Here is a 17,739-nt window from a genome sequence, read left to right on the forward strand (position 1 = left end):
TCTGGTGAGAACAACTTTGTGACTTCTCTAAGTGAATTAGATTTGTTAATGCCCAGATTATTGTCATTATCATTAGTATTATTTTCAGAAGGTGAAGAAAATTCATCATCAAACTTCTGACTGTATACATATAATTTTTTTTCACATTATTTAGAGATACATCTATATTCTAGTTATAAGCTATCTGGGGTTTGAACTCAGGGCCTGAGCACTGTCCCTGAGCTTTATTGCTCATGGCTAGTGCTCTACCACTTGAGCCACAGCTCCACTTTCCAGTTTTTTTGTAGTTTGAGAGAAGAGTCTCATGGACTTTTCCTTCCCTGTCCTCAAAGGATCTCAGCCTCTTGAGTACGTACGATTAGAGTGAGCCACCATCATCTGGCATGAACCACCTGAGCCTGGCTTCATAAAGACTTTTGAACCCTTTATCATCTGGCAGACAGAAATCCATACATCCCTCTTTTTCTTTTTTTTTTTTTTTCCTAGAGCTGAGGAGCAAACTCGGGGCCTTGTGCTCGCCAGGCAGGCGCTCTTCCGCTGAGCTAAACCCCCAGCCCCTTACACATCCCTTTCCTTGACATTCCCTGTTCCCCAACTCATTGTCCTTGGTGTTTGAAGTGAGGTCACACTAGGCTGGTTTATATGGTTTATATGGTTTGTTTAATTGTTCTTTGTCACATGTACATATCAGTGCTAGCTTGACTCTCTTTTTAAATGGTGGTTTGACTTTCCAGTAGAAATGTCCTCCCTTGCTCTGTATCACTGGCCTTGTTTTTGGAGAGCAGGGGAGAAAAGGGGCTCCTTAGTTGTCACTGCTTGGCAGAAGATCAAAGTCTCTGGGGCGATATCACCATTTCATCTTCCAGGACAGGTTTTTGTAAGCTTCAGGTACACGCCAGAGGGCATGGTGTAAGCAACTGCAGACCGATGGGGCCCTTTACTTGGAGTGTTGCAAAGCAAAGGTGCACTTCTTGTAGGTTGCATACAGCAAGAGGATAGAACGCAGCATCTGTTTGCACATTGTCACTGTCATCTGGATCTGAGGCTCCTTGAGGCCAGTGGGCCACTGATGCTCCCTGCTGATGATTTTGCAGAAGGCTGACTTGTCTGAGACCCTGAAGGTCCCCGTCCACTTGGGTGGCTGAGCCGTGATGACCCTGCCAAAGACAGAATCCACTCCACTGAGGCGGACGGGCTGGGGCTTCCTCACCAGGCCTTTCTTGCTGTTGATGATTCGGAGCTCTGATGTGTGGCAGGGTAACTTGGGACTGACTCCAGCTTCCAGGAACGGGGTGTCTAGCACTAGAGTGACCTCTTGAAAGCACAGCTGCACTTCCAGGTCAGAAGGGGTGTGCGCAAAGCAAGGGGAGGCTTTAAAGGGGTGCTTGGAGGAAGGGGTGGGTGTCGTGTGCCGCAGCCATTGGAAGCTCTCGTCCAGTGGGGTCCATGGTGACCACAGCTGGTATCCTGCCATTGACAGTCCTAGAGGAAAATAATCACACATGACGTTTCCCTGCGGTGCTTTGGGTCAGGGCGTGGCTATGACCATTTATCCCGTCTCATATATGATGCAGACTTACTTTGTGGTGCCCATGGAACAGATTCCAGGAGGTGCTACGGTAGTCGTGGAGTATGGTAAATACTGTATGCATACTAAAACTTCATGAGGCCTCACAAGCCTGAGGGAGGTTTTAACTCATTGTACAGAGGAGGAAATAATGTGAAGTGGGCTCTATACCATGCTAGAAATGCTAATAACAGGCCTGATGTCTCTGGTGGCGGGGGTTGCTGGGGGTCTGATGAGACCCAGCTGTCGGAGGTCAGAGGAAGCTCCGCAAGTCCATGTTCCTCTCTCTTTGTAGCTCACATCAGTGGTTCTTTAGGTCTATCCTTTGGACTAGCAGCTTGTACATCATTTGGGAATTTAGTTGAAATACAAATACTTCAGACCTATGCAATCAGGAAGGAGGGGTGGGCCCAGACGTCTCTCTACACGGACCTCCTCCCTCCCTCCCAAAGGATTTTGTTGCATCTTACCTTTGAGTTAAGAGGTAAGTAAAACTCTGGCTTTCACTATTCCTTATGAAGACAGTCTCCTGTTGGCCCTAAATGCCTCTGTGTTTACTAATAGAAGACAATCTCTCTCAAAGCCCTGGGCAACTTATTTTGTACTCCCTTCAGAGGAGGGGTAGTTTACAAAGGCCAGTCTTCAAATACACTGGTTGCTGGGAATGTGGCTCAGTGGTAGAGTGCTTGCCTAGCATGCATGAAGCCCTGGGTTCGATTCCTCAGTGCCATATACATAGCAAAAGCCAGCAGTGATGCTGTGGCTCAAGTAGTAGAGCGTTAGCCTTGAGCAAAAGCAGCTCAGGGACAGTGCCCAGGCCTTCAGTTCAAGCCCCAGGACTGGCAAAACAAACAAAATGCACTGATTACCCTTCTTCCCACAGATAGGAGGTGTTGTTTTGTTTTTGGTGCTGTCTTGGGGCTTGAACTCAGGGCCTGGGAGCTCTCCCTGAACTGTGTTGCTCAAGGCTAGCCATCTATTTACCACTTGAGCCACAGCTCTACTTCCAGCTTTATTTTTGTTGTTGTTTTGTTGTCGGCTGTGGGGCTGAACTGTAGGCCTGGGCACTATCCCTCAGCTCTTCAGCTCAAGGCAGCACCCTACCACTTGAGCCACAGCGCCACTTCTGGCTTTTTTTTTTTTTTCTGCTTATGTGGTGCTGAGGCATGGAACCCAGGGCCTCATGCATGCAAAGCAAGCACTCTACTAGGAAGCCAACTTCCCAGCCCCTCCAGTTTTGTTTTGATGCTTACTTGGAGATGAGAGTCCCACAGACTTTCTTTCCCCTGTTGGCTTTGAACCAAGATCCTCAGATCTCAGGCTCCTGAGCAGCTAGGATTTACAGACATGAGCCACCAGTACCTAGCCTAAGGGAGTTTTTAACTCATTGTTTTGTTTTAAAATCTATGAGAAACCCAGTGATTTGTACTTGGTATCTCTCCTTGCCTCCCTCTCCCACAACTGCAGTGGGCCTCTGCTTGCTTAGCAGACATTTTACCAATTCAAACCCTTTATTTTTCAGATAGTGCCTTTCTTTTGCCTTAGCCTGGCATCCTAGACTGTTATCTTTGTCCTTTATACCACCCATGAAACTGGGATGACATATGTACCAACATCCATCCTCAGCTTTTTTTTGTTGAGATAGAGGGGTCTTGAAAAATTTTTCTGACTGGCTTTGAACCATGATCCACCTCAACTCAGAGGATTACCAGTGTAAGCTCTGCTTTTTTTTTCTTTCTTGCTTTCTTTGAAGAAAAAGGCTGGAACAATATAACTAACTCAAAGTCTATCCAAGTAGAGGTTGGATTCCCATCATTCTACTTTAAAACTCTCAGTATGTAAGGGTTTCACTGAATTCAGAAGCTAATGGCTTTGAGCACCTACCCACCCTATTATGTGCAGACACAGTTCCAGTCCCTTTTCTTTCCAGCCAAGTATGTTCCTCCGTGCCTCTTCACTTCTCCCACACAAGGTAACAGCAGCGGATATGATCCCATCTCATCCAGTGATTTGTCACCATTAAAAAGCTGGCACCTCACCACTGCGAGACAATGAAGTTCGTTTCTAAAACAGAACTGTTGGTGACATTTCAAACTCGAAGTGTACCTGACAGTAGTTAGTAGAAAGGAGATTTGTGGATTTTTCCACCTCTGGCATGTTTCTCATGATCTGTGCAGGTGCCTTGGAAATTACTGTGTTCTAATATCTGGGCAGCTTTAGAGTGAGGAACTGAGCTATCTATTCCGGATAGCCTATGAGAGGCTATGGTGGTTGCTACCATGACCTTAGCATACATCCAAGATTAGGCTTTACTGTTCCACCAGGGCGTGGTGGGGTGGAGGGTAGTGACTCCCATACACTCATGTCCCCCCCAAATGTATTTAATCACAAGATTCTTTTCCTGACCCCCTCCCCCCTTCGACTAGAGGAAGCAGTGAAGCGACTGTTCGGATGTCCTGCCCACATCACATGGGTGAGATGGCCTCTCCCAACGTTCAAATGCAAACGTGTCAGCCCCCTCTCCCAGTTCCCAGGTTCACACACCCATTCCAGGCGTGGCTGAACCTAGGAAGTCTGTTTAAACTGTCATAGCTCTCAGATGAGGAGGACCTGTTTTTTTTTGGGGGGGGGAAGCTTCCCCTTCATAGGCCCCTCCATTTTCCCACCTGGGAAAGGGGAAGGCAGCGCCAAGGTGCAGATCCCGAGGGGCTGGAGTGCGGTGGGAGCCCGGGCCCAGGCCCACCATCGCCATCCCGGCCAGAGGCTCACCTGCTGAACACCGCGCGGGCCACACGCTCCAGAGTGGTGGCCTCATCTTCTCCCCACCGGTGCCTGGCAACCGCCTTTGTGATTCAGGACCGGGCGGGGGAGGGGGCGGGGGAGGCGGGGACGGGGGCGGGGCCATGCGAGAGAGGGTGGCGCTGGACCACTCAGGACCACCCAGAAGGGAAGCCAGCCAAGATGTGAGGAGTCCGCCTGTTATTGTCCCTGCCTCTTCAGATCCAACACGGGCTGATGGAGCCCTGGTTCAAGACTTACCCACTCCCATCTCCCCATCATCTCTTTGACTAGAGCACCGAAGACACCCCAGCTTCCCACCTGGCCACAGGTATACAAGTCCTGGAAACAGCAGTGTTAACAGTTAGTCTGTGGTGGAGTGGCTTCCTGCAACAGAAAATGATGAAATCAACTATATGACAGTATTTTCTATAAGTCATTTGTGACTAATTCCTCTGCAAACCTTAGTGATCCTCAGCACAGAATGCTAATATGCCAATGGTACCCAGTACCTCTTGTATATAGGTTATTGCAAATATTGTTCTGAAATGCTTCAAAATTACATTTTTAAAGTAAATAATTGTTTGAAATCTATTTTGTAAAGATATAAAGTACAATAGAATTTCTGGAGTACAGATTAAACTATTTGCACACACAAAAAAAGAGCTAGTCTGTATTTTGTACACCCGTGCTCCTGTTCAAGGAGAGGAGAGTTACCCAGAGTTTGGAAGACTTGTGATGTTAGTGTGATTCCAGATAAACTGACTGAAAACCTTTATCTTCTGTTAAACCTCAAAAGGGTAATTTTATCCTATTTTACAATGCTGAAAAAAAAAAAGGATGCTTTCACCCGATCAAAAATGTGGTTTAAGCCAGACACTGATGGCTCAGCTGGTCATCCTAGCTACTCAGGAGGCAGAGATCTGAGGACCGAGGTTCAAAGCCAGCCGGGGCAGAAAAGTCCCGTGAGACTCTTACCTCCAGTTAACCAGTAAAGCAAATGTGGAGCTATGTCTCAAAGTGGTAGAGCTCGGGCCTTGAGCTCTGGCCTTGAGTGCCCAGGCCCCGAATTCAAGCTCCATGAGGAAAAAAGCTGTTTGACACTTTTGTCAGCCTAGGTGGCTGAGGGAGAGGTGGGCAGCAGTTTACACAGCCGATGCCTGGGTGCCCAGCGCCTGGCCTCAGCAATCCTAGAGTTAATTTGTGGGCAGTTAATGCATGGGAGGAGATAGTGTATGGGCGGAGTTGGTGTGTGGGCGGAGTTGGCATGTGGGCGGAGTTGGTGTGAGGGCGGAGCTGGAATGTGGGCGGAGTTGGGGTGAGGGCGGAGCTGGCGTGTGGGAGGAGTTGGCATGTGGGCGGAGTCGGAGTGTGGGAGGGGTTGGCATGTGGGCGGAGTTGGTGTGAGGGCGGAGCTGGCATGTGGGAGGAGTTGGCGTGTGGGTGCAGAGTGTGGGAGGAGTTGGTGTGTGGGCGGAGTTTGCATGTGGGAGGAGCTTGTGTGGGCAGATTTTAGTGGCGTTAGGGAGTGGGAGGGGCTGGGGAGTGGGAGAGTTGATGTGTAGGCGCTGTCAGAGTGGGGAGGAGCTGTTGTAGGGGGTGGAGGTAATGGCCACCGGTCCTTTTCTCCCAGAACCCTAACAGGCCTTGCAGTTTTGTCAACACCAGTAAGTGCTGTCACCTTTTGTCTGGTTCTTGGGTAAAGCTGATGAAGAAGTTCTGAGGATAGAGTCGCGCTGGGGTCCTGGTTGGAGAAACCAGTATCACCTTAAGGGACTTGCCCTATGCCGGTTGCGTACATGTGCACCCAGTGAAGTGTAGGAAGTTTGGAGGGGAGTCAGAAAGTGGAGAGGAACATAAAATCTTGACACAACAGAGGGAAAGGATTTTGAATTACAAAACTTAATTCCTCCAGCTAATTTTATTTTCCTCCTGAAGAGGAGAAATAACACACTAGTTATTTAAAAAGCAGATGAAACTTTTTTTTTGGTACAGGATTCTTTCTTTAAATGAAAGCTTCCAAGATCATATGATTAACATTCTTCTATGACATTCTGCACACAGTCCTCTGTGCAAGCTGTCCAGTTCCAAGGGAGTGTTCCAGGAAATGCTATTTGCTGTTCTCTCCAAATCTGATATACAGCAGAATCAGAAACAGCTTTGCATCCCTTCGGCAAAATACCTGGGCTGGATTGCTTATGAAGAAGAAAAGATGTACCTAACTAAAAAGTGCAAACATGGGCTGGGAATGTGGCTCAGTGGTAGAGCGCTTGCCTGGCATGCATGAAGCCCTGGGTTCCATTCCTCAGCACCACATAATCAGAGAAGACTGGAAGTGGCGCTGTGGCTTAAGTGGTGGAGTGCTAGCGCTGAGCAAAAGAAGCTCAGAGACAGTGCCCAGGCCCTGAGTTCAAGCCCGACTGGCAAAAACAAAATAGGCACAAACATGACCCATGGTAAATAGCAGGCGTGTGTGTGGAGTCAGGTTTACTATAGGAGCTAGTATTCCTTCTAATGACACTCAGAGCTGCAATGAAAGAAAAACTCAGGCTGTCTTGTAATCCCAGTTACTTGGCAGGGCTTGGTGACATATATCTCAGCAATCTCAGCCACGGGGCAAAGCACCACGGCTGGGTGCTGTGTGGGGGCATGAGATGCCCACGCGCCCCCTCAGTTCCAGAACACCGGAACCGGCGTGGGAGTGTGGCGCCCGGCACATGCGCACTCCGACCTCACCTCCCGGGCCTGGGCGGAGGCATCTGTTTTCCCAGGCTTGAGGAACTGAGAAGACCGCTGGTGATACCGCGCTTGCGCACCACAAAGCCGCACAATGGCGGACCTGCGGGGAAGGGTGTGGGTCGACGGCGCAGGCGCGCTGGCGGCCAGCGGAGGCAGGGCGCACGCGCAGTTGCTCTTCCTCAGGCGGCCGCCATGGCGGGACAGGAGGATCCCGTGCAGCGAGAGATCCACCAGGACTGGGCGAACCGGGAATACATTGAACTCATCACCTGCAGCATCAAGAAGATCGCGGACTTTCTCAACTCGTTTGGTTAGCAGGGAGCCGGAGAGGCGGGGAGGAGGGAGGCGTCGGGCGCTCGGCGGGCCCCGGGGAGAGAAGCCCGGGGGAGGGGGGTTCCCGGAGCCCGGGGTTCGCGCCCCCGCTGGCGGCCGCCCCCCGCCCCGCGGGCCCCTCGTCAGGCCTGGCCCTCGGCCGGGGGCTCCGCTGCCGCCCTCCGGCGGCCGCTCTGCGCCCCGCTTCCCTTCCGGGCCGCACTCGGCCGAGGCCGGGCCGTTCGCTCCGGGTCCCCGCGGGTGCGCGCCGCGGGGCGGGCGCGAGGTCCGGCGTGAGGCCCGGGTCCTTCCGGCGGGGCGCCGCCGGGTTCCGCGGAGACACGGCCTTTCCGGGGCTTTGCTGGGCCTGCGCGCCGGCGGCGGGACGGTGCTCGCTCCTCCGCGCGCGGCGCTCCGTCGCCGACCGCCTGCGCTGGCCCGACGGCCCCAGAAGGCGTCTGGAGACCGGGCGCCTCGTGATCGTCTTGGGGTTGGGTGCTTGGGTTCCGTGAAGGCAGCGACGGGAGGCAACTAAGACTAGCAGAGGCCCGGCCCGGGTGGGCCGTGTCGGTCGGCCGACCTGAGCTGCCCCGGAGGAGGCAAGGCCAGGATTGTGGTTCAAAGCCAGCCCCCGGCAGGAAAGCCTGTGGAACATTGATTTCCCGTTAACCAGCAAAACGCTGCAAGTGGAGCCGCGGCTGGAGGGATAGAGCTCCAGCCTCGAGTGAAACAGCAGCGCCAGCGCGGGACCCTGCGTGACGGTGCGAGGCTTCGTGTTGGTGTTGAGGCTGCGCTCACCGCGCTGCCCGGCCGGCCGTCTGGCCTCAGCCCCCAAGAACTGGGACTGTAAACCTCACTGTTAGAATTTGTTTTTTTGTTGTGTTGTGTTTTATTTTTGGTCCGGTCGTGGGGCCTGAACTCTGGGCCTGGGTGCTGTCCCTCAGCTCTTCAGCTCAAGGCTAGCGCTCTACCACTTGAGCCACAGCGCCACTTCCGACTTTTTTCTTTTTGCTTATGTGGTGCTGGGGAATCGAACCCAGGGCCTCAGGCATGCAAGGCAAGCACTCGTCCCAGCCAGAATTTTTTTTTTTTAATCTAACACTGTTTAACCTCAAAAAATGTCAACATTCTAAGTATTCCAAAAATAGGCTGTCGAACACAGAGCTTGTACAGGAGTTTGTACTTCCAGTGGTGCTGTGGCTTTTTAAAGTTTTGCTGCCAGTGAGTTCTATAATTTGTTTAAAAAATTTTTTAAGTCTGCCACGTTTAACAAACAGTAATTCAAACACTTGGGCTGGGAAGGTGGCACAGTGGTAGAGCGCTTGCCTTGCATGCATGAAGCCCTGGGTTCGATTCCTCAACACCACATAAACAGAAAAATCCAAAAAGTAATTCAAACACTTATCATACCAACTGACTCCTGCTTGCTTACAGCTGAGAGTCGCAGCTTAATACGGCCTCTATACAAAAGCAAGACGTCCTGAAGCCATAGCCTCAACACCAAGCAAAGAGCATCAAGAATCTGTCTGGAGCCCCGCGCCGGTGGCTCACGCCTGTAATCCTAGCTACTCAGGAGGCTGAGATCTGGGGTTCAAAGCCAGCCCGGGCAGGAAAGTCCGTGAGACTCTTACCTATTCAGAAAACCGGAAGTGGCGCTGTGGCTCAAGTAGTAGAGGGCTAGCCTTGAGCTGAAGAGCTGAGGGACAGCACCCTGGCTTAGAATTCAAGCCCCATGACCGACCAAAAAAAAAAAAAAAAAAAAAAAAAAGAATCTGTCTGGTTATTTTGTTCCTTTTGCAAAGTATGAATATAATTCTTTCCTTTTTTTTTTTTTTTTTTTTTTTTAGTCGGTCATGGGGCCATGGGGCTTGAACTCTGGGCCTGAGCACTGTGCCTCAGCTCTTCAGCTCAAGGCAAGTGCTCTACCACTTGAGCCACAGCGCCACTTCCGGTTTTCTGGTGGTTTGTTGGAGATAGGAGTCTCACGGTCTTTCCTGCCCTGGCTGGCTTTGAACCTCGATCCTCAGATCTCAGCCTCCTGAGTAGCTAGGATTACAGACCACCAGTGCCTGGATTTCTTTATGTTCTTTTGGAAAACTATATATATTATCTATTGGGTAACTCAGAATTCTAGTACAATTTTGATACAGTTTCAGGGCATTCAGACACCCTGGCTACATAAACCACTGATAATTTTTTTTTTTTTGGTCTGTCATGGGGCTTGAACTCTGGGCCTGGGTACTGTCCCTTAGCTCTTCAGCTCAAGGTGAACACTCTACCACTTGAGCCACAGCACCACTTCTAGTTTTCTTCTGGTTAATTGGAGATAAGAGTCTCATGGACTTTCCTGACAGGACTGGCTTTGAACTATGATCTCAGCCTCCTGAATAGCTAGGATTGCAAGGCGTGTGCTGCTGATTCACAGCTAAACCATTGACAGTTTCTAGAAAACTTTCAATAAGATTGTGATCAAACTTTGTAATTCACTAGGTCAATAGATGTGATGCTCCCCTACTCTGAGGTATTCATAAGGAGACAGGTAACAGGTGTTTTGATCCTCCCCCTCTTGCCATTGCACCTTTTTCTGGATAAGGACCTTTAGCAGGACCTTCTGCACCATCAGACTGTCCTTTAGACTTAAAGTCAGATGTCCTCTGACTCTCCTTCAGCTTCATCATCTTAATAATATGCACCACATTTTTTGTTATGTCTTTCAAAAGAGATGCAAGGTTTATGAATTGGATGCTGAGGTGGGATTCTCAATGTAACAGGAAGAATCCAGTCTGATCTTTGGGGGAGGAGGGATAATTAGCATCTTTTCTCTTTCTGTGTCTCTTAGCTGGTCCATGGTCTTTAATATCCTGGTTGTAGTATGCTGTAACTACTTAGGTTCTCTTTCCCAGACATTGTCTGTCCTCAGAAAATTCTAAAGATTTTAGAGACCCCTGTGTTCTTTCTTATCTTCTTCTCTGCACGTCTGCAGAGACGATAGAGCAAACACGTTGCCTTCTGGTTTCTTTTTTTCTTTTTTTGTCTAAGACAGGAACTTGAACTCAGTATCTGACTCTTGGCTTTTGCTCATTTTCTGATCCACTCCTCTGTCTTTGCTCTCTAGTTTCTTGGGATAGTCTTTAGCCCATTGCTCTGGGCAGCCCAGGGCACCTCAAGCTTATGCTAGTTGCCTCCATGAGAGCTGAATTCAACTGAGCTCTGTGGCTCACGCCTGTAATCCTAGCTACTCAGAAGGCTGAGATCTGAGTATTTATTAAGTTTGATGCCAGTTTGGCAGACAAATTATCAGCAAAGAAAACAAGAGGAGCCCTGGCTCAAGTGGTATAGAGTGCTAGGCTTGAGCCAGAAAGCTAAGGGATAGCACCTAAGCCATGAATTCAAGCCCAGTATCCACATAAACAAAACAAAATCTTTAATTCACAAACACTTGCAGGTCACACCTAAAAAGGTAGGTCTTGAATTTCTGACAGAACTCTATAGTTTGTTATTGTTGTTGTTGTTGTTTGTTTTGGTCATGGGGCTTGAACTCTGGGCCTGGGCGCTGTCCCTGTGCTCTTCAGCTCAAGGCTAGTGCTCTACCACTTGAGCTACAGAGCCACTTCCGGTTTTCTAGTGGTTTTATTGGAGAAAAGAGTCTCACAGATATTCTTGTGTGGGCTAGCTTTGAACCACAGTCCCCAGATCTCAGTCTCCTAAGTAGCTAGGAATACAGGCGTGAGCCACTGGTGCCCACCTCCCTGAGCTCTTTTTTGCTGAAGTCTAGTGCTGTACCACTTGGAGTTACAGTGCCACTTCCGGTTTTCTGGTGGTTAATTGGACATAAGATAAGGGACTTTCCCCTGCTTTCACTATACTTGATGTCAGTATAACTTGTGGAGGAGATGGGGAAAAACCAGTTGTTTAAGGATACAGGTGGACCTGTTGCAACAATGAGAAGTACAAGTTGTCATGTCCAAAACGACTTTACAACGTCGGTGCGGGGGGGGGGGGGGGGAGAGAAGGGGGGGGAAGGAGAAGATTGGGATTGGGGGGGAGGGGAGAGGCTGGGAAGGGATGTGAAGGGTAAACCAAAGGAGGAGGGTGCAATGCTTGGTAAGAAATGTACGCATTATCCTGCCCATGTAATTGTAACCCCTCTGTACAGTATGTTCACAAATAAAATAAAATTAAAAAAAAAAAAGATAAGGGACTTTTCTGCCTAGGTTGGCTTTGAAATATGATCCTCAGATCTCAGCCTCCTGAATAGCTAGAGATTTCAGGCGTGAGCCACCAGCACCAATTTATGGTTTTTTTTTTTTTTTTAAGTGACCATAGCCCTTTATTACGTACTTAGAATATAGAATAGAAGGTACTGTGCTTGTCTTTTGTGGTGCTAGGGATGGAAGTCAGGGTCTCATGTATGCTAGGCAAGTGTCCTACCACTGGACTACATCCACAGCCCAAACCAGGTATTTCCAGACAGCAACAATCTGTTATTCTCTTTACACTTTTCTGCATATGCTAGCTTTAGAATTAAGAGGGGAGGCCTGGGAAGGTGGTTCAGTGGTAGAGTGCTTGCCTTGCATGCCTGAGGCCCTGGGTTTGATTCCTCAGCACCACATAAGCAAAAAGAAAAAAGCCGGAGGTGGCACTGTGGCTCAAGTGGTAGAGCGCTAGTCTTGAGCTGAAGAGCTGAGGGACAGCGCCCAGGCCCAGAGTTCAGGCCCCACGACTGGACTCCCCCCCCAAAAAAAAAAAAAAATTAAGAGGCGAAGTCTAAAAATAAAGGCCTATTATAATGTGTGTGTATTTTGTAGAAACTTGATTAAATCCAAAGTAGAAGAGTGGGCTTCGTGTTGGATGTGATTATTGTGTTACTGCCTGTAAGTCCTCAGATTCAGGTGGTCTTCCACCACTGAAAGACAAAACCACAGATTGTGAATCCACTATTACCAGTTGCAATCTATCAACAAAGGACGTGACTAACTTACCCTATGTCAGGGTAAGGATTGTAGGATCACTGCCCTTTTCAAAGAGCTCTAGAGTCAAAGTAAACTATTGACTCTTTGTATAGACCCACAGGTAGCTGTCAGAGAGAGGGCTTATGCAGTGGGCTCAGAATGGGGAACAATTCTAAATGCTTTATCACTTGGGTCTTGAGATTTAATCTGCCCAGGCTGGCTTGGATCTGTGATACTGATGGTGCCCAGCTTTCCAGTGTTTTTGTGTTTTTTTTTTAAAGTTTTTAATTGAGATGAAATTTACATAAAATATTTCCAGTGTTTTTGTTTGAAACAGTATGTTTTGCCCTGTTCCCATTTGCAGTGCTGAGGATAGAAGCCATGGTTTCATGATCTACCACCGAACTATGTCCCTGTCCGTGAACCAGTATATATTTAATGGGATCTGCAATGGGAATGACGTTCTGAAGTTGAGCATTTTATATTCCTGGAAGTGTTTATCCATGTGTGCTGGTACTATAGCATCAGTCTTGGATTCTGACTCATTACCAGATTGACAGTAGAACAGAACAGACGTTCAGGAAGGAAGGCCCTCTCTCTCCCATTCCCTTTCCACCGTAATTTTGGTGTATCTTTACTCATGGGAAATAACAGGTTGTCAAAGAAAATATTCTTGTGCTTATTGAATAGCAGACATAATGTGTACTTTTATGCTTCCAAAAATTATACTGAGAAGAACAGTCTTGATGGAAAGGGCAGGGTGCTGAGTGCTTATGTGCAGGCTAGAACTGGGAGTAGAGGAAGCAGCACTAGGAGATAAATAAGACTAAAAACAAGTGGGTTTGGCCTGGCTCTGGTGGCTTACACCTAAATCCTAGCTACTCAGGAGGCCAAGATCTGAGGATCATGGTTCAAAGCCAGCCTGGGCACAAAAGTGAGCACCAGAAAACCAGAAGTGGAGTTGTTGCTTGAGGGTCCAGGCCCCAAGTTTAAGTCTCACAACTGACAAAGAAAAAAAGAGGGGGTCTGGCAGTGGTTTAGTTGTATAATACCAAGTATGTATAGGCCCTGAGTTTGATCCCCAACACCTTTTACAAAAGAACGAAAAATGACCAGAACAGAGAGATCAGTAGAGGAATTAAGTTGTTTCTTTTCTTTTCTTTTCTTTTCTTTTTTTTTTTTTTTTTGGTCGGTTGTGGTGCTTGAACTCTGGGCCTGGGTGCTATCCCTGCGCTCTTCATCTCAAGGTGAGTGTGCTACTGCTTGAGCCACAGCACCACTTCTGGTTTTCTAGTGGTTAATTGGATATGAGTCTCACAGACTTTTCTGCCCAGGCTGGCTTTGAACCATGATCCTCAGATCTCAGCCTTCTGAGTAGCTAGGATTACAGACGTGAGCCACCGGCGCCCGGCAAATTAAGTTGTTTCTAGGGACTGAGGGAAGGCAGAATGGAGATTGACAGTACTTGGTTTCCTTCAGCAATGTTCAGAATATTCTAAAATTAGATTATAGTAGTTGTTACCTGGGGCTTGAACTCTGGTCCTCTTGCTCACTTGACTTTCACCCACAGCTGGCACTCTACCACTCTACCACACTTCCATGTCTAGCTTTTTTTTTTTTTTTTCCACTGGTTATTTACTGGATTTGTATGCCTGGGTTGGCTTATGAACTGCAATCCTCAGAAATGATATTGAAATTGAGAGTCCTTCCTTCCTTCTTTCCTTCCTTCCTTCCTTCCTTTCCTTCTTTCTTTCCTTCTTTCTTTCTTTTTCTGGGATGCCCCCAGTCCTTCTTGCTTTTGTTATCGTCCCATTAGCCTGGCCCTTCTAGTTACACCTCCCATTTATCTGAGATGGCAGGTGTAGACCACTGTGCCCAACCTTTTTTATTGGCTAAGATGGTATTTCATGAACTTTTCCTTCCATCTAACCTTAAATAGCAATCCTGATGAGCTAAGTGTGAGCCACTGCGCCCTGCTGAATTGAGTCTTGAATGTTTAGACAGGCAAGGTAAGTAAGGTGTGCACAGAGTGAATGGAAGTTGAGACAGATGAGCATGTAGCACGATGTAGCACTTCTGCAAACTAGCCAGGGAGAGATGGAGAGTTGTTCGCTTAGTGTTGAGTCATTATGTGTGATGTGGCTGAGCAGCAGTGTTGGAGGAGGTAGCAGGAAATAGTTGCTGCCATCGGTGCCCTTTTCTCTTGTAACAATATAGTGGCTGGAAAAAATGGACAAATAGAGAAGTGTGCAGAGGAAAAGACACTTGAGGGGAATCTAGGGTGCACTTTGTGTGAGGTAGTGAAAGAAAAGAAAATTGGAAAAGGAAGAGGAAGATTTGGGCTGTTTCTCCCAGATGGAATCAGGGTATTGGATTTGTTTGTTGTTGTTTGGCCCTGCAGTTAGAAAGAATCGTCATTGATTTCATTGTGGTATGAAAGTAATACACATAGCACAATGCCAGGCCTGTGTTCTACCACTGCGCTATAACCCTGACCTAATATCCTTTGAGAATTTGAGTTTCGTCATTTCCCAGGCTAGCAGCGTGTGTCTGGCATTGCTGTGCCAGGGAGTGGCAGCTCCCAGCGGGCAGCGGGCAGCAGGCCATCCCAAGGCGCACCTGTATGTGCTTTCTCTTGTCATGTTTCTTCTCTTCAAACTTTTTGTTTGTTTGTTTTTGTTTTTGCCAGTCCTGGGGCTTGAACTCAGGGCCTGGGCAATGTCCCTGAGCCTCTTTTGCTCTAACACCTGAACCATAGCACCATTTCCAGCTTTTTCTGTGTATGTGGTACTGAGGAATAGAACCCAGGGCTTCATGCATGCTACGCTAGCACTCCACCACTGAGCCACCTTCCCCGCCCTCTCTTCAAACTCTTTAGTACAGCCAACTATTTTTTGTCAGAACAGGGCTCGAACTCGAACTGCTTGCTTGCTCACAGGTTGGTGCTATACCACTTGAGGCTTCCACACTTCCATTCTGGCATCTTGCTGATTAATTAGAGATTGAGTTTCTCAGACTATACTGCACATGCTGGTGTGGCTCAAGCGATAGCATGGCAGCCCTGAATAAAAAGGGAAAGCAAGAATGAGTTCTCAAATTCAACCCTTCCAAATTGGCACTAAAAGTCCTGGCCCCTGGTCGCTGTATGCCTTCACAGGGGAACCTTTCCAGCCTCTTCTAGCTTCTAAAGGCCACAGGTGTTCTGGGCTTGCGGCTGCATCACTGCAATGTCTGCCTCTGGCTTCCTAGTCTATATTTCCAGCTTCTAAAGGTCCCTTACATTCCTTGGCTTACTGTGTCTTCCCCCTTTCAATGCAACGGTAGCAAGTTGAGTCCCTGTGATGTTTCAAACCTTTTTTTTGTTGTTGTTGTTAGCCATGAACTCAGGGAATAGGCACTCTGCCTGAGCTTTTTCTACTCAAGGATAGTGCTCTACTGCTTTGAGCCATAGTGCCACTTCCAGTTTTCTGGTGTTTATTTGGAGATAAGAGTCACAGACTTGGGGCTGGGAAGGTGGCTCAGTGGTAGAGCGCTTGCCTTGCATGCTCGAGGCCCTGGGTTCGATTCCTCAGCACCACGGTAAGCAAAAAGAAAAAAATCCGGAAGTGGCGCTGTGGCTTAAGTGGTAGAGCACTAGCCTTGAGCTGAAGAGCTGAGGGACAGCACCCAGGCCCAGAGTTCAGGCCCCATGACCGGACCAAAAAAAAAAAAGAGTCACAGATTTTCTACCTGGCCTGGCTTTGAACTACAATCCTCAGATCTCAGCCTCTTGAGTTGCTAGGATTATAGGCGTGAGCCACCAGCACCTGGAGATGCTTCAAACCTTTGATCCCTTCTTCTCTGAAGCCTTCTTGTGCCTTTGCTGTCTATATTCATGGACTTTGGATTTAGATTAAACCTGCCAAGAAGTCCAAGATAAATCCTAGGATCTCAGTTCTTTAGTATTGATGATGGCTGCAAGTCTCCCAGGTATGATATCTATTCACAAGTTCCAGGTGTTAGGGTGTGGAAGTCTTTTAGGGGGGGTCACTGTTCTTGCCTGCCATCGCTGGTGGGATAGTCAGTTATACTCCTAAGCGCCTCGCCATGTCCACAGGTGTGCTCTGCATTGTGAATCTTTCCTCTTCAGGGGAACAATGCTTTGTACGTGTGTGTGTCTGGAGTGAAGATAATCCTGAACATGAGTCTTCTTTTACCAGATATGTCTTGCCGTTCAAGACTCGCAACACTAAATGAGAAATTGACAGCCCTTGAGCGGAGAATAGAGTACATTGAAGCCCGGGTGAGTACAGTGGGCAAGGGCTGAGGGAGAAGGCAAACCACCAGGCCTGTGGAATGAACCCGGGGCAGAAGCAGGCTTGGCGATGTATAGATTTTTCTTTTTTTTTTTTTTTTGGGTCTGGTCGTGGGGCCTGAACTCTGGGCCTGGGCACTGTCCCTCAGCTCTTCAGCTCAAGGCTAGCGCTCTACCACTTGAGCCACAGTGCCACCTCCGGCTTTTTTCTTTTTGCTTATGTGGTGCTGAGGAATCGAACCCAGGGCCTCAGGCATGCAAGGCAAGCGCTCTACCACTGAGCCATCTTCCCAGCCCGGCGATGTGTAGATTTAAGTCTTGTGACTCTTCTATCTGTCTTGTTTTCCATTTCTGGAGTTCCAAAATAAGGGTTTTTTTGTTTTTGTTTTTTATAGATGCCTTTACCTCTGAGTAGATCTCAATGTCAGCTTTCCTTTGACAGGTGACGAAAGGTGAGACTCTCACCTAGAACTGTGCCGAGCTGCTGAGAAGTTGCTGTTGGGAACACAGGCAGCGTGGGGGCCTGGCAGCTTCTGCCCCTCCCCCTCCTCCTCTCCGTAATGAGCAACAGGCCTTTCTCGTTTTTTCTTTTTTCAAAAGTGTGGCCTTTGACGCTGCCGTGTACATCGGGGAGTGTGATGTGGCGTGGGGGACTGGGAAACAGTATTAGGGGTTTGTACCTTTTGAGTAACGTTTCATGAAGCTATTGTTAAATGTGGTTGAGGGGTTGCGCCGGAAGCCTGGGACTCTATGCAGCTCCTCGCACTTCGCACTTCCAGATTTTCCTTACCGCTCTCATTGCCTCTGCACTGACTCCAGCAACAGTCCTGTCTTCTCCTCCCCACCCGCGGTGGGCCGTGGGGGTTGGGGGCAGTCCTGGCAGTGTGGCTGCCAGCGAACCATGTTGCCAACCCACCAGTTTCTTGTTTAAGGTCACTGCCAGGCCCTCGTGTGGCTTGAAAGGGACATTTGCAGAGTTTTCTGTCAGTTGGGGTGTCTGTACCTCTCATATTTCCCTAATAAACTCCTTAACTTTATCTGACTGCTGTGATTGTGTTGGGAGAAGATGGGCTCAGTACTGTGCACAAGCGGGATGT

General features: G+C 48.5%; 2 protein-coding genes across 8 annotated transcripts; one reads left to right on the forward strand and one right to left on the reverse strand.

The window, feature by feature from the left end:
* Positions 1–623: 623 nt before the first annotated feature.
* LOC138824801 (FANCD2 opposite strand protein) lies at positions 624–7,275 on the reverse strand. 7 transcript variants are annotated; one of them, XM_070019092.1, is made up of 4 exons: positions 7,082–7,275; positions 4,667–4,732; positions 3,456–3,608; positions 625–1,482 (listed from the first exon to the last, which is right to left on the reverse strand). In XM_070019092.1, the coding sequence occupies exon 4, from the start codon at positions 1,472–1,474 to the stop codon at positions 938–940; it is 537 nt and encodes a 178-aa protein (XP_069875193.1). In that variant the 5' UTR covers positions 1,475–1,482; positions 3,456–3,608; positions 4,667–4,732; positions 7,082–7,275; the 3' UTR covers positions 625–937. The 7 variants fall into 7 exon arrangements, with proteins under 7 accessions (XP_069875192.1, XP_069875193.1, XP_069875194.1 ...); XM_070019093.1 differs by having other exon boundaries at positions 4,607–4,732; XM_070019094.1 differs by lacking the exon at positions 7,082–7,275 and adding an exon at positions 6,027–6,041 and having other exon boundaries at positions 4,607–4,687.
* LOC138824802 (protein BRICK1) lies at positions 7,231–17,679 on the forward strand. Its single transcript, XM_070019098.1, has 3 exons — positions 7,231–7,394; positions 16,548–16,630; positions 17,085–17,679. Exons 1-3 carry the CDS (start codon positions 7,277–7,279, stop codon positions 17,109–17,111), a joined length of 228 nt encoding a protein of 75 aa, XP_069875199.1. The 5' UTR covers positions 7,231–7,276; the 3' UTR covers positions 17,112–17,679.
* The last annotated feature ends 60 nt before the right edge of the window (positions 17,680–17,739 follow it).

This window comes from Dipodomys merriami, unplaced genomic scaffold (assembly GCF_024711535.1).
Source record: "Dipodomys merriami isolate MVZ:Mamm:240054 unplaced genomic scaffold, mDipMer1.0.p SCAF_13, whole genome shotgun sequence".
In the NCBI taxonomy this organism is placed as follows: Eukaryota; Metazoa; Chordata; class Mammalia; order Rodentia; family Heteromyidae; genus Dipodomys; species Dipodomys merriami.